The sequence below is a fragment of the Thalassophryne amazonica genome, chromosome 12 (assembly GCF_902500255.1).
Source record: "Thalassophryne amazonica chromosome 12, fThaAma1.1, whole genome shotgun sequence".
In the NCBI taxonomy this organism is placed as follows: Eukaryota; Metazoa; Chordata; class Actinopteri; order Batrachoidiformes; family Batrachoididae; genus Thalassophryne; species Thalassophryne amazonica.
This window is the reverse complement of record NC_047114.1, coordinates 71,055,198-71,067,732: the sequence shown is the minus strand read 5'-3', so window position 1 is coordinate 71,067,732 and position 12,535 is coordinate 71,055,198. Positions and strand designations below refer to the sequence as shown.

The following is a 12,535-nucleotide window of genomic DNA, read 5'->3' as shown; positions in this document are numbered from 1 at the left end:
AACAGTTGGTGGCGGTAATGCACCGTGTCGGTTTGCAAACCGCCAAAAAATCCGACAGAAGAAGAAGGATCAGTCGGAACACTAGGGGGCGGTAACGTACTTTTTGAATGCAATGATTTGTTGCTCTTTTAAACAGAAGTACTTTTTAAAACTTGTTTTTAAGTGGTGGTTATTCCGTCATTACTGTAGTTGCAGTATTTAAGTCACTACACTTAAAATTTGTGTTATTATTATATTACGCGAGCCCTGCGATAAGACCCCGCCCGCTGAATATCCACCATCCGACGAGCTAGCTAACTAGCTAGTTAGCTTTATGCTATTGTTGACTTTTAGGTCCAATTTTCTTGACCTCAGTAGATTAAATTGTGACTTTCTGAGTTCTTTGAGGGCGAGGGGACAATCATCAAGCCAACATGTGCTCCGTTGTCGGGTGTGAATCGTGGCGTAGCAGCGCACAGCGATTTAATTTACCTGAAAATCCTGAGAAAAGAATGGAGTGGATGGAGTTCCTCGCTCACGTCAACGGGCAACATTTTAAAGAATCGTCCTGGACCGATATAACTATTTGTAGTCATCACTTCTCAGATGACTGCTTTAACTTACGTCCTGGCCTCTTCAGTGTGGTTCAGCTGAAGCCTGATGCTGTTCCAACACTTAATTTGAAGCTAGAGGCAACTGTGCCATTGGTGAGTACACAAACATCGCAGTGGCAACAAACTTTGGCTCACACACTATCCATCCGTGTTCTGTATATTTGTAAAAATATCTTAACCTGATTTCTATATATGCTCGTTGCGATTGATTGAAAGACAGATTTTGAGCAGTTTCAGGTTGAGGCTCCATTATAACTATTCTATGAATGTATCTATTTTTAAATAGTAACTTCTGTGCTATTTGTACTTTGGTGAAACAGCGCCTCCACCTGCACTTCAGTGCTGGTTTGTTCACTGTTGCGTCAGTTTAAGTGGGAAGAGTTTATCCTTTAACAAGAGCAAACCGAGATTTCTGACGTCTGCCAATCCGCTTCTGGATCACCTCCAAAATTCATTCTTCCATGCTCTGATATCTATGTGTGGTGCAAATTTGGTAAAAATCCGTGAAATAGTTTTGATATAATCCTTCAAAGCCTATATAAAGTGAAATCTTGATCCAGAATCTGGATCCCTTCCAAAATGTAATGGAGTCTTCCATGGCGTAATATTTATCTGTGGTGAAAATTTTGTCAAAATCCGTGTAGTTTTGACATAATCCTGCTATCAGACAGACAAATAAATAAATAAATGCTGATGATTTTATTACATCCTTGGCGGATGTAATTAACTCAAAGTTATGCAGCTTCATGATGAAGTGGTGTAGATGAGGATAAAAATAAAACATGCAAAATTTCAGCTGCAGTTTGCCAGAAGGCACATGGGAAACCTGAGCTTAGATTTGATCCATTTTCCTGTTTCACAGTCCTCTACTCCACCCCAACATTCAGTACTTTAATGTTTCCCATAATCCCCCTGGCAGCTCTCTACGCTTCCCAGAATGAACCTGTGATGGACTTCTGCCATGCCCCAGATATTGTCTTGTTGTCCATAGGCTACTTCACGAGGTTTGTGTACATTGTTCCCTGAAGCGGAACTGCGAAACAGCAAATGAAGTTGTGAATGGAGATACAACAGGCAAATGCTACATCATTCCCAGTATCTTTGCTCACATCAGCAGAAGCTTCTAATTGTTTGACAGCTGTAGAGGGCATGATTCCCTCATGAGTCTCCTTCCAGTGCTGCCCTCAGTTTCTGAAAACTGCAAACTTGATGCAGATTAACCACACAGGACAGTACTGTTCATATTTCATATTGATGTAAGTGAAGACCAAGACATATTCAGTGACTTGGAAATGTTCATGTAGGCATCCTGGCTGCAAAACTGATTATTTAATCCATATATTAGAATAAATTGCCCCATTTTAGCTTGTTTTGAAATGTGTTTCAGGCCTTTAATACAGAAATATCTTGGGTTCATACTGTCCGCAATTAAATTGAAGTAAATGTATGGATCACTGCACTCTTTTATGCCCTCCTCTGGGGGATGGGGGGCAGCATACGTATAGCAATTAGATTTCTGTCAGATCGTCTGTCCACTGTTGTTGCAGGTGCCTAAAACTAGATTAAAGACTAGAGGTGACAGGGCCTCTGCAGTTGCTGCTCCCAGGCTTTGGAATAGTCTCTTTCATGTTAAATCATCCCTAACCCTTACGACTTTTAAATCTTCTTTAAAAACTCACCTCTTTTCCTGTTTCCCAAATGAGCTAGTGCACTTTTATTTTCTTTTATTCTATTTTATTACTTTATTGTCTGCTGTAATTTTATTTAATTTTAATTTTTTTTTTAACTTTTTATTTATTTGTTATTGGGTGCAACCCGGTGCCCATTTTTATTGTACAGCACTTTGGCTGACTGCCGTTGCTTTAAATGTGCTTCCAAAATAAAGTTTGAGTTGAGTTGAGTCAATCCATCATGAAATTTGTGAATGCAATAACTTGGGAACAAATGACAGCAGGTCTAGTTATGAGGACCTCAGATGAGTTCGCATATGGGTTGTTTCGACCTGCTTGTAAATATCAGAGGTCAGTTTAGGAAATTCATTGTGAACAAAACTTGAGAACAACAATAGGTTCACCAAATTTGGTATATACATGCCTCATGTTATGACCTCGCATGAGTTTGCATGTGGATGGCCTTGACTAACTTTGCATGTTCCAAATCACCTCAACCTTTTGTGATTTGGTGTTGAAGATATTAAACAGGATGAGTTATAAATCAAGGTCATATCGTCAGTAATTTTTGTGTAACAGCCATTGATGACCTTGCATTATCAAGGATAATGCGACCACTGGAAAGGTGATAAGAAAACAATTCCTTGAAATATTGATACTTCCCGTGACGTCATGAATCTGGTCACGTGGTTTTGTTGACTAGCGTGGTTGGCTTTGTTGTAGGTTAGCTTAGAGAAATACCTTGCTTTTGCGGTACAGTCTAGGTTTCGAACATATTCAGAGACCACCGAATTGCTTCCTGAACTTGATAATGCCATACCTTCTCTCTTTCGTGGTATCAATTTACATGTGTTCTGGCCAACCACATCAATGCGCATGCGTATGACGGCAGTGTTTGTAAACAAGAAGTGTCGTGATAGCCTTTCTAAATCTGTTTGAACTTTAACTGTCACCCAAGGACAAAGGTCATGCCACCAGTATAAAGGTGATGCAGTTTGACCTGCCACCTTGACTTTTACATGATCACAATCAAATCATTTTGTTTTTGGCGACCCTCAGTTGTTAAACTTGATTGTGTCTGTCTAAATCTAAATGCTATATTTTGTAATGACTTTGTGCAGGAGCCTCTGGAAACTGCAGATGCTGCATGTCAGTGCAACAGAATAGAAACAAATGACAGTTCATCTTCTCCTAAAGAACATGAAGAAGCAGCAGGTAGGTAAGCTCACGTGTTGTAGAAAGACTTGAGAATTTTGTCATAAATATGTTTAATGGGCCTTTCACACCAAACGGGTAAATCGCGGCACGTGCAGTGGAGTTCGATGCAGGCAAATACAGACCTCTTCAAACTGGATGCTGCAGGCTTGCGGCAGAGGTGGAGTTCCCTATATCACTATCATTCTGTTCTGGCTGTCAGGTCAAGTTTGAAAAGTCACCATGTTTGTTGAAGACACATTTGTCACTGAAAAAAGCATCACTACTCTCCTTGCAAGTAATAAAAATATGAGCAGCAAAACAGGCGAACCTGTGCCAGTTTGGGAATTTTTGTTGTAATTGTGATAGAGCTCCGTTTTCACAGCGACCAGGCTCCATCTGCTGGAAGGAGACAAACCGACGTTCTCCAGAACCACACAAATTACAGAAGGCCAATTTATCCAGCATTGCAGATGTCTGTTCGTCTGCTATGTGTGATTGATATGAAAATAACACGTGATGTTAGTGAATTTAGAGGGGTGCCATTTTTGCCCCATAACTCCAAAACATTCAGTCATAGATAGTCCAAACTATACTTTATAGGAATTGTTATGAGCCAACGAATAATGTGGTGTACTTTTAAATGTGATTGGAGCATTTTTTTTTTTTTTTTTTTGCCCCTGTGTAATTCTTCATTGACCCATACCTGACTATAGCTACCATACATTTTTATGTTGCTCATGGTATACTGAGGCTGGAGTATAAGTACCATTTATTCCCCTTCAGTGGTAATGGAAACCTGGTTGGCTCATGTACTATTAAAGATGTTTTTAAGTTTTTTAAATTATAGTTTTTCTTGCATCAGTGCATATGTAAGAGGTGAAGGTCATTTGATGACTGTGAACATGGGTCATCACCAGAGGAACAGACGGATCATATCTGTATTGCTCACTTGATAAATGGGTGTTTTTATACAGTGTGTGATTTAATTTTTTTTTTTTTGTAATACTTCCATGTCTTTCCTGATATGAGGCGGATTCCGGCAGCTTTCAAAGGGCAGCTCCATAGCTCATTGGTAAAGTTACTGACTGGTAATCAGAGCCTTTGGAAGGCGTGGGTTTGCGTCCAGTGGGTGGTATATGTTTTTTTTTTAATTTAATCCACATATGCGGCGCGATGTGGTTCCACAGGTACCGTTTTTTTTTTTTTTATTATTTATTCCATATAAGCGGCGCGATGTGGTGCACCTTGCACTGTTCCTGCTCAATATACACCGGCGCTTGCATGAGCTCTCGCACCCGGATCGTGCATGTCTGCCCGTCGGCGCAATGTTTCGTGGTGTGCAAATTTGAACTGTTTCGCCGTATTTGTCCAAAAGTTGTCCAGACTTCACACTGTGTGAAGGGCCTTAAGGATCTGTCCTGTGTAAAACTAGCACGCGCTCTCTTTTTGCTCTGGCACACATCAACTTGTGTTGGGCTGGACATCTTGTTTCTGTTGGCCGCACAAGTATTCATCGGTGCGCCGCAGTAAAAGTTGAATTTGGTTGAACTTGCAGCATGATGGTGTAGAGCGGTGGGAGCTTGGCATGTGGAGATTAATCTATATGAATTGGTATCTAGATACAAACGTGCGTAATGCGAGTGTATCGATTCATTCAGTGTGCATCAATTCAGTTGATAGTTGAAGTCATGATTGCATCACTTGCTGTGTGCTTGCATTGATTGATTTATTTTTCCCTGAGGCACATTGAATGCATCATCAGTGCTTCGCATTTTGTTTTGAACATGGACGGAAGTAGTAGTTGAATCGCATTGTGAGGAATTGAATTGCCATCAAATAGATATCAAATCGCATTGCATCATATCAGCAGTATCGTCATGTATCGCTATGTGTGTTGTATCGCTGGTAGTGTATCGAGATCCGTAACGAATTGTTGACAGTGATGAGATTGAAATGCTTAGTGGTAGCGTATGCACTGCACCGGGCTTGCCGGTGAAAATAATGCTTTTCAGAGCGACGCACAGTGCTGTGCGCATTCAGTGTGAAAATCCCTTAGCATTGTTTATATTGATACACTGAATGAACTTTATAGGTGTCCCAGCACTCGCTGATGCGTCACATGCTGCCACATCTGGATGTGACACCAGGAAGAAACCTCTGAATGTTGATTTGAGCCAAAGAAAGTAAGTTCCTTTTTCCCTCACATTTATACTTAATGGCCCAGTCACACGGCGATTCCTGAATGAAGGGAAGAAGTAAAAAAGTCACAATTCATTGAACAAAGGTGCACGAAAGAGCTTTATCACCGAATAGCCTGCGAAGAAAGAGCGCAAAAGAGACGAAAGAGGAACTTAACAAAACTGAAGCTAACGAGCTTGACGCTTAAATGAAACACGCCTGGAGCCACAGCTGGAGCACTGTGTGTCTGCATCTCTGAGTTCCAGGACTCTGCGCTGGGACAGAGCTCATAGAGCCAGAGTCCCGGAGAAACAGCAAACAGAAGCTGTGGAGATCTGTGTGCACGTCGGTGGACTCACCTGCTTTGGTTCCTCGTCCAGAACAAAAGATGGATCATCTCCATCATCAGAATCCTCACTGTCTGACAACACACTGTGCGCTCCATCTTGCTCCAATTAAAAAAAACAAACAAAAAACAAAAAACAAAAAAAACCCTCTGTTGTGCCGTGGTCACTGCTGTATCACTGTATTATGTTCTAACCCATATATATTGATTTATAACAGAAAACTGTCAAAAGGGGGAATAAATATAAGTGTAAAGATGATTGAATATATCAGAGCAGTAAATTGATCAATGCGTGTGAATACGCATTGACTCGTGCGATTATTTCAACCAGCTGCAGCTGATCCACAACGTGAATTCTGCCTTCCAGAACAGCTCTTTTTTTTTTTTTTTTTTTTTTAATAATCATTTGATTCAGCTACCTGTTGCCACATGTACAGAAGAGCTGGATTGTCATTCCTACACTCATATTGTTATATTTAATAAAAACTAATTAGTGCACGCAGGAGTTGTTGCTGCTGTAATGCTGCATTCATGTACTGTCGGAAATTACACAACTTTTTTGTTGTTTCAAATTCAGCAGTTGCTTGTGGCAAAATAATTAATTATATCCACACAAAAGATGAATTCTGGCCTATATAAGGTGCCTGAGCCCATTGAAGCTGACCCCCCCCACCCGGATAAAAAAAAATCCAAGCAAACAGGCTGAGTTTCTCAATTTCTGACGGTCTGAACGCAGCAGCAACCTCAGCACTCACAAACCGGCTTCTGCACTGTGTGAAAACATTCAGCTGGTCGAACAAAGTCAAACTAAACAATAGATTCAAAAACGTCAAGAACGACAGCAAAATGAAACATGGACTAATTGAGGTTTTTGTTGCCCTTCGTTCCAATTTTTCAACAGTTTAAAAATCCTGACAAAGCGCCAGCTGCAGGAACGAAGCTGCGTGAAGGTTAAATGATACCAACGAAAGTCCAGATTTCTTGTTTCGTCAGGGCTTCATTGCCCTTCGTTAAGTGCCGTGTGACTGGACCATAAGTTGTGACTGTACCAGAAGCTCCAACACATTCTTTTTCCGGTGTCCTATAATCTTTTTTGTTGTTGTTTTGTTTTGTTTTTATTTAATGAAAGAGCTCTACTGCTGCAAGTGAAAGGAAGACATGTTGTGAGTGAAAACTGTCTGCTCCAATTGTTCCCCCGCAAGTGCCCATCGTGTCGCAGCGAACTTCAGCTGGAGAAAATCACCAATGGGGTTGTCATCATGTTGAAACAGCAGTGCCTTCAGTGTCATTACAAGATTCAGTGGAGAAGCCAGACGAAGGCTAACCTCCCAAACGATGAAGAACGGACTCTGACAGACAAAGACTCGACTTCCAGTGACAAACAGGTGGGACAACGTATTCAGACTCCTTACAGTTTAAAATTCAAGTTTGTTTCTGTGTGGAATGTAACGCACAAGAAACAAGGTTGCTATTTTAGTGGGTGGGTGGGTATTCCCAGTTTTAATCACCTCAATAAACATGTCAGAGGAGAAAAATTGCTCCATTACAGTTATTTATTTACAGTCGGAGATATTACAGAACACCACACAAATGAGTACACCTCTGTTAAATATCATTTAAATGTTAAATGATTCAAGGTTAATGTCTGAATCAAAGTAGATTCAAAGTAATCTCTGAATAAATACATTTTGTCTATTGGCAAGTTCCGTATTTAATGTAATGAAAAATAACAATTAAAAAACACATTTTTTAAGAAGGTCTGTACAGGCCAAAAAAAAAACTCTTAAGCATGTACTCGTCCTCTCGTCTGCTCCCATTTGCTCAGGCTCACCATAATGGGTCCAGCAGAGATCCGTATTGGGATTTGACAAGTTTTACGCCAGATCCTCTTCCTGGCACAACTCCAGTTCTACCTGGACAAACACATACAGCCCCTGGTCATCCAAAGAGGTCTCCCATCCAAGTACCAACCAGGATCCACTCGGCTTTGCTTGTGAGATCAGACAGGATCAGGTTCACACTGAGCAGGCTGGCTGTACAAGCATTCATTCATTTATTATCTGCCACTTAGCCAGGTCTGGATCACGGTGGCAGCAGACCGAGCAGCTCACTGCACCTTTCCCTATCCTCGGCCAAATCCTGCAACTCTTCCTGAGGGGTCTTGTAGCTCCTCCTGAGGGGCCCTGAGGAATTCCCAAGCCAGCTGGGAAATAACATCCCTCCACCATGTCCTGGGTTTTCCACAGGACCTTCTCCTAGTTGATCGTGCTTGGAAAACATCCATAAGGAGAAGCCCAGGGGGCATCCTTACCAGATGCCTGACCCACCTCAGCTGGCTCCTGTCGATGCGAAGAAGCAGAGGCTCTAGTCCGAGTCCCTACTGGATAGTTGAGCTTCAGGAGTCTAAGCCTAGATACTAAAAAGAGGAATCTCATGACTGCAGTTTGTTTTAATGACCTTGATCTTTTGGTCATTACCCAAAGGTCATGATTATAGGTGAGGATAGGAGTGAAAATCGACTGGTAAATTGAGAGCCTCACCTTCTGGCTCAGCTACTTCTTCACCGCGACAGTACAGTTCAGTGTCCGTAAAACTTCAGACACTGCCCCAATTAGTCTGTTGCTCTCATGCTCCAGGTCTGAACCTGCATTGTTCTTCCTGAATCTGTGGCTCCACTAACAGTGGAAGTCTCCTCTCGAGGACCCTGGCATAGGATTTTCCAGGTTAAGCTGGAAAAGCCTAAACTGAAACACACTCTCCAGTCACCTTTTTTAAAGATGGGGACCACTACTCCTTGTGTTAATCCAGAGGTGCTATCCCTGACTTCCATGCAACATTGTATGAACGTGCCCATCAACATCTAGAGAATTCAGCATCTCAGGATGAATGTCATTCTTCCCTTGCAACTTGCCACCGAACAGTTTTTTACTACCTATGTGACTTCCGCTAGGCGCCAGATCCGCCTGAGTCTTCCATCCCTGGCTCCTCAACAGAGAGCACATGACTCTGGTACATAGATCCTCAGAGTGTTCTTTCCATTACCTGATGATATCATCTGTCCAGTTTAGCAGTTCTCCTGCATTGCTGAATACAGCGTGGGCTTAGAACTGCCTCCCTTTCCCAAGTCGCCTGACAGATTGCCAGAACCGCTTTGAAGCTAACTGAAAGTCACTTTCCATGGCCTGTCCAAAATCCGCCCATGCCTGAGTTTTTGCCTCAGTCAGCGGTACCTGTCCACTGATTCTGGTGACCTCTGCCCCAGCTTTTTTCAGTTTCAAATTATTTCATTTATATAGCGCCAAATCACAACAATGTTGCCTCAAGGCGCGTCACACAAGTAAGGTCTAACCTTACCAACCTCCAGAGCAAGCACACAGGCGACAGTGGAAAAAGGCCCTCTGATGATTTGAGGAAGAAACCTCAAGCAGACCAGACTCAAATGGGTAACCCTCTGCTTGGGCCATGCTACCGACACAATTTACAAAACAATTAGACAACTAGAAACGAAAGGCCTCCTTCAGCCTGACTGTTCCCTTACAGCCGGTGTCCACCAGCGGGTTCTTGAGTTGTCGCCACAACAAGCACCAACAACCCTCTGGCCACAGCTCAAAGCAACCGCCTCAGCAGTGGGGGCTGGTTCCCCAGCAGAGGGGTGATGTTCTAAGAGTCACGTTCCATAACATAGTGTCACTCTGTACCGGCATTTGCCCCCATCCACTGCCAGAAAAGTAACACACCAGGCCCTTTACAGACTCCCTGCAGGTGGTGAGCCCACATAGAGGTGAGACTGTTTTTTTTTTTTTTTGTTTTTTTTTTTTTTTGTTTTTTTTTTCAGGCTGAGCCTGACCGAGTCCCACAATTGTACACCTGGCCACCAGGTGCTTGTCTATGAGGCAGACAGACACTTAACTGGAACTTAGAATTACTTTTGTCATGGATCAGAGTTGATCCATGATCCATATGGACGGCCCCCCATGGTTTGGCATACATATGAACTGTGGGCTTAATTGCAAAAGTTGCATAATACTGCAAAATACAGATTTATTCTCACAGTAAATTGTTTTTAAAGTGATCATTGGGTACATCTTGATGCAGAGTTGCAGTGAAATCAAAGCAGATGTCCTTTCACATGAATGGAGCATGTTAAAAGCAGACATATTCTGCCACTTCCAGACAGTCTGGTGCAGGCTCAACACACATCAGGGTAAAAGCACAGAAAATATCATTCTGAAATATTAGGAGCTGAAGACAACATGTGTACCATGCCTTCCCCATTGCTGAGCCCACTGAGTCCAACATGCTCGGAGAAAAAAATACAACTCCTACTTTTGCCAAGTTTCTTCTCTACAAGAGTCAAGACAGAAGTCAGACTACCAGAGCAAGAATTTTAGCTGAGGAAGCTTCTGCGATTTGAAGCAAAACGTCCTCGCGTCAAGCAACCCAGTCCAGTCGAAGATTCAAGCTTCTCTAATATGGAAACCACCTGGACAACTGAGAGCCTACACAGAAACCTTTGCCAAGTTGCACGCCGCTCAGAAAACAAACTTGTCTTCCCCTTTTTTTCCGATTTGATCTTTGACTAAATACTGTCAGCTGATCCAGGTGTTTGCTGTGAAATCCTGTGTTCTATAAAATTAAAACATTTTACAAATTTTTGTGGTGATTGTGTCTTTTGCAGGCAGTGCCTGAGGATGACTGTATCTGCAGTGAGCCATTTGTCTGTGAGAAGATTACTTTCAGTGACAACGATATTGATCCTTCAGATGAACCAGAGGAAGAAAGTGAGGAAGATGACTTGAGTTCTGATGAGGACTGGAGTCCGTCAGAAGAGGATATCTTGGCTGAAGAGCTTAAGACGGAATGTGAAGGGGAAAGTGATGTTGACGATGTGGTAGAGGTGGAGGAAAAAGTGAAGCCTTCTCCAGCTTCCTCCAAACCCAATCAGCTCTGCACAGAGTGTGGGAAGTTTTTTAATAAGAAGCGTCACATATGCGAGCACAAAATCAAGCCTCACATCTGCATTATTTGTGGCAGGAGATATGCGAATGAGAATGCTCTGAAGAGCCACAGCAGAGTTCACAATGAAGGCTACGAGCATCGCTGCAAATACTGCTACGCTGGCTTCAAAACAAAGGCGGACAAACTGGTGCACGAGCAGACCCACTCATCCAGCAACAAGCCTTATCAGTGCGCCGAGTGCTCAGAGACTTTCTCCAGCTACAGAAACCGCAGCTTCCACCTGCAGCATAATCACAGCGGCTTTAAAAGATTTACATGTAAGGTCTGTGGGCTTGACTTCAGAGACGTAGACCATTTCCAGAGGCATATGGTTGTGCACACAGGATTAAAGCCTTACAAGTGTATTGTGTGCCAACGCGGCTTCAGCCAGTCAACGCACCTCAAAAGCCACATGCGTGTGCACACAGGAGAGAAACCATACAAATGCAAGTTTTGTGACATGTGCTTCAATCACAATGTTAGCCTGAAGACTCACGTTCAGCGTTGCCACACAGCCAGTTCTGGAAATGATCAGAAGGAAACGCACAACCAGAATGGGTGTGAAGGTGAGGCAAAGGAAAGCAGTGGCACCTCACAGGTGGTGGAAAACAAGAAAAGCAAAGGTACCGAAAAAGAGGAGAAACAGAAAAGGAGGAGAAGCACAGGAAGACCCAAAGGAAGACCCAAGAGAAGTGCACCTTATCTGACCGAAGAGAGAAAACGTCGGGGTCCAAACGCCCAGGCGGCAAAAATAAAGGTGCGATATGTAAACAGAACAGTGTACAGCGAAGATGAAAGTGATGAGGAGGATCAGCAGCAGAATGACAGTAACACACCCTTTTACTCAGATGAAGACGAGGATGGAGAGTTCAACAAAAAGATCAAACTATCCTAATGGTGTCCCAGAGGAAGGAATGAAGAAAACAAGTGCAAGCACAGGGGAAGACCACAGGAGAAACCAGTGGTCTGAAGAGATTTCAAATGTAGAGAGAGAGACCAAAGGAACTACGAGGTCTGTTAGAAAAGTATCGGACCTTTTTATTTTTTCAAAAACCTGATGGATTTTAATCACGTGTGCTTGCATGAGCCAACCTTGAACCTTCGTGCGCATGCGTGAATTTTTTCACGCCTGTCGATTGCGTCATTTGCTGGTAAGCAGCATTTGTGTGAGGATGGGTGGAGTCTCTCGTTGGATTTTCTTTGCAAGGAAAATAGCGGAACGACTGGAGCAGCGCGACTGCATCAAATTTTGCCAGAAACTGGGCGAGAGCCAGGTGGAAACCATTCGGATTATTCAGACGGCTTTCGGTGACGATCCTATGGGTATCACACAGATTAAGGAGCGGTACAACCGGTTTTGTTGTGACAATCCCACCTCTTCCACAATTTCTCGGATAGTCACACTACTGAAAAGCCACAGAAAGCCGTCTGAATCTTCAGAATGGTGGAATAGATGGGCATCATTTTTCGGAGTCCAGCATGTCCTGTGAGGCTTCAACACAGAGGTGCTTTTGCTCCATCAGCAGCTTCGTGCCGAAGCCATCGGCATGAAT

General features: G+C 42.9%; 1 protein-coding gene across 2 annotated transcripts; it reads left to right on the top strand.

Annotated features, from left to right (window-relative positions):
- Window positions 1–11,901, top strand: LOC117522136 (zinc finger protein 112-like). 2 transcript variants are annotated; one of them, XM_034183519.1, is made up of 5 exons: window positions 1–686; window positions 3,385–3,478; window positions 5,553–5,643; window positions 7,114–7,369; window positions 10,663–11,901. In XM_034183519.1, the coding sequence occupies exons 1-5, from the start codon at window positions 414–416 to the stop codon at window positions 11,875–11,877; spliced, it is 1,929 nt and encodes a 642-aa protein (XP_034039410.1). In that variant the 5' UTR covers window positions 1–413; the 3' UTR covers window positions 11,878–11,901. The 2 variants fall into 2 exon arrangements, with proteins under 2 accessions (XP_034039410.1, XP_034039411.1); XM_034183520.1 differs by lacking the exon at window positions 1–686 and having other exon boundaries at window positions 3,384–3,482.
- The last annotated feature ends 634 nt before the right edge of the window (window positions 11,902–12,535 follow it).

Coding starts and splice junctions, on each gene's coding strand:
- LOC117522136 (XM_034183519.1), top strand. CDS start 414: ATGTGCTCCGTTGTCGGGTGTGAATCGTGGCGTAGCAGCGCACAGCGA. Junction 3,479..5,552: donor AGAACATGAAGAAGCAGCAG/GTAGGTAAGCTC, acceptor TGAACTTTATAG/GTGTCCCAGCACTCGCTGAT. Junction 5,644..7,113: donor GTTGATTTGAGCCAAAGAAA/GTAAGTTCCTTT, acceptor ATTTAATGAAAG/AGCTCTACTGCTGCAAGTGA.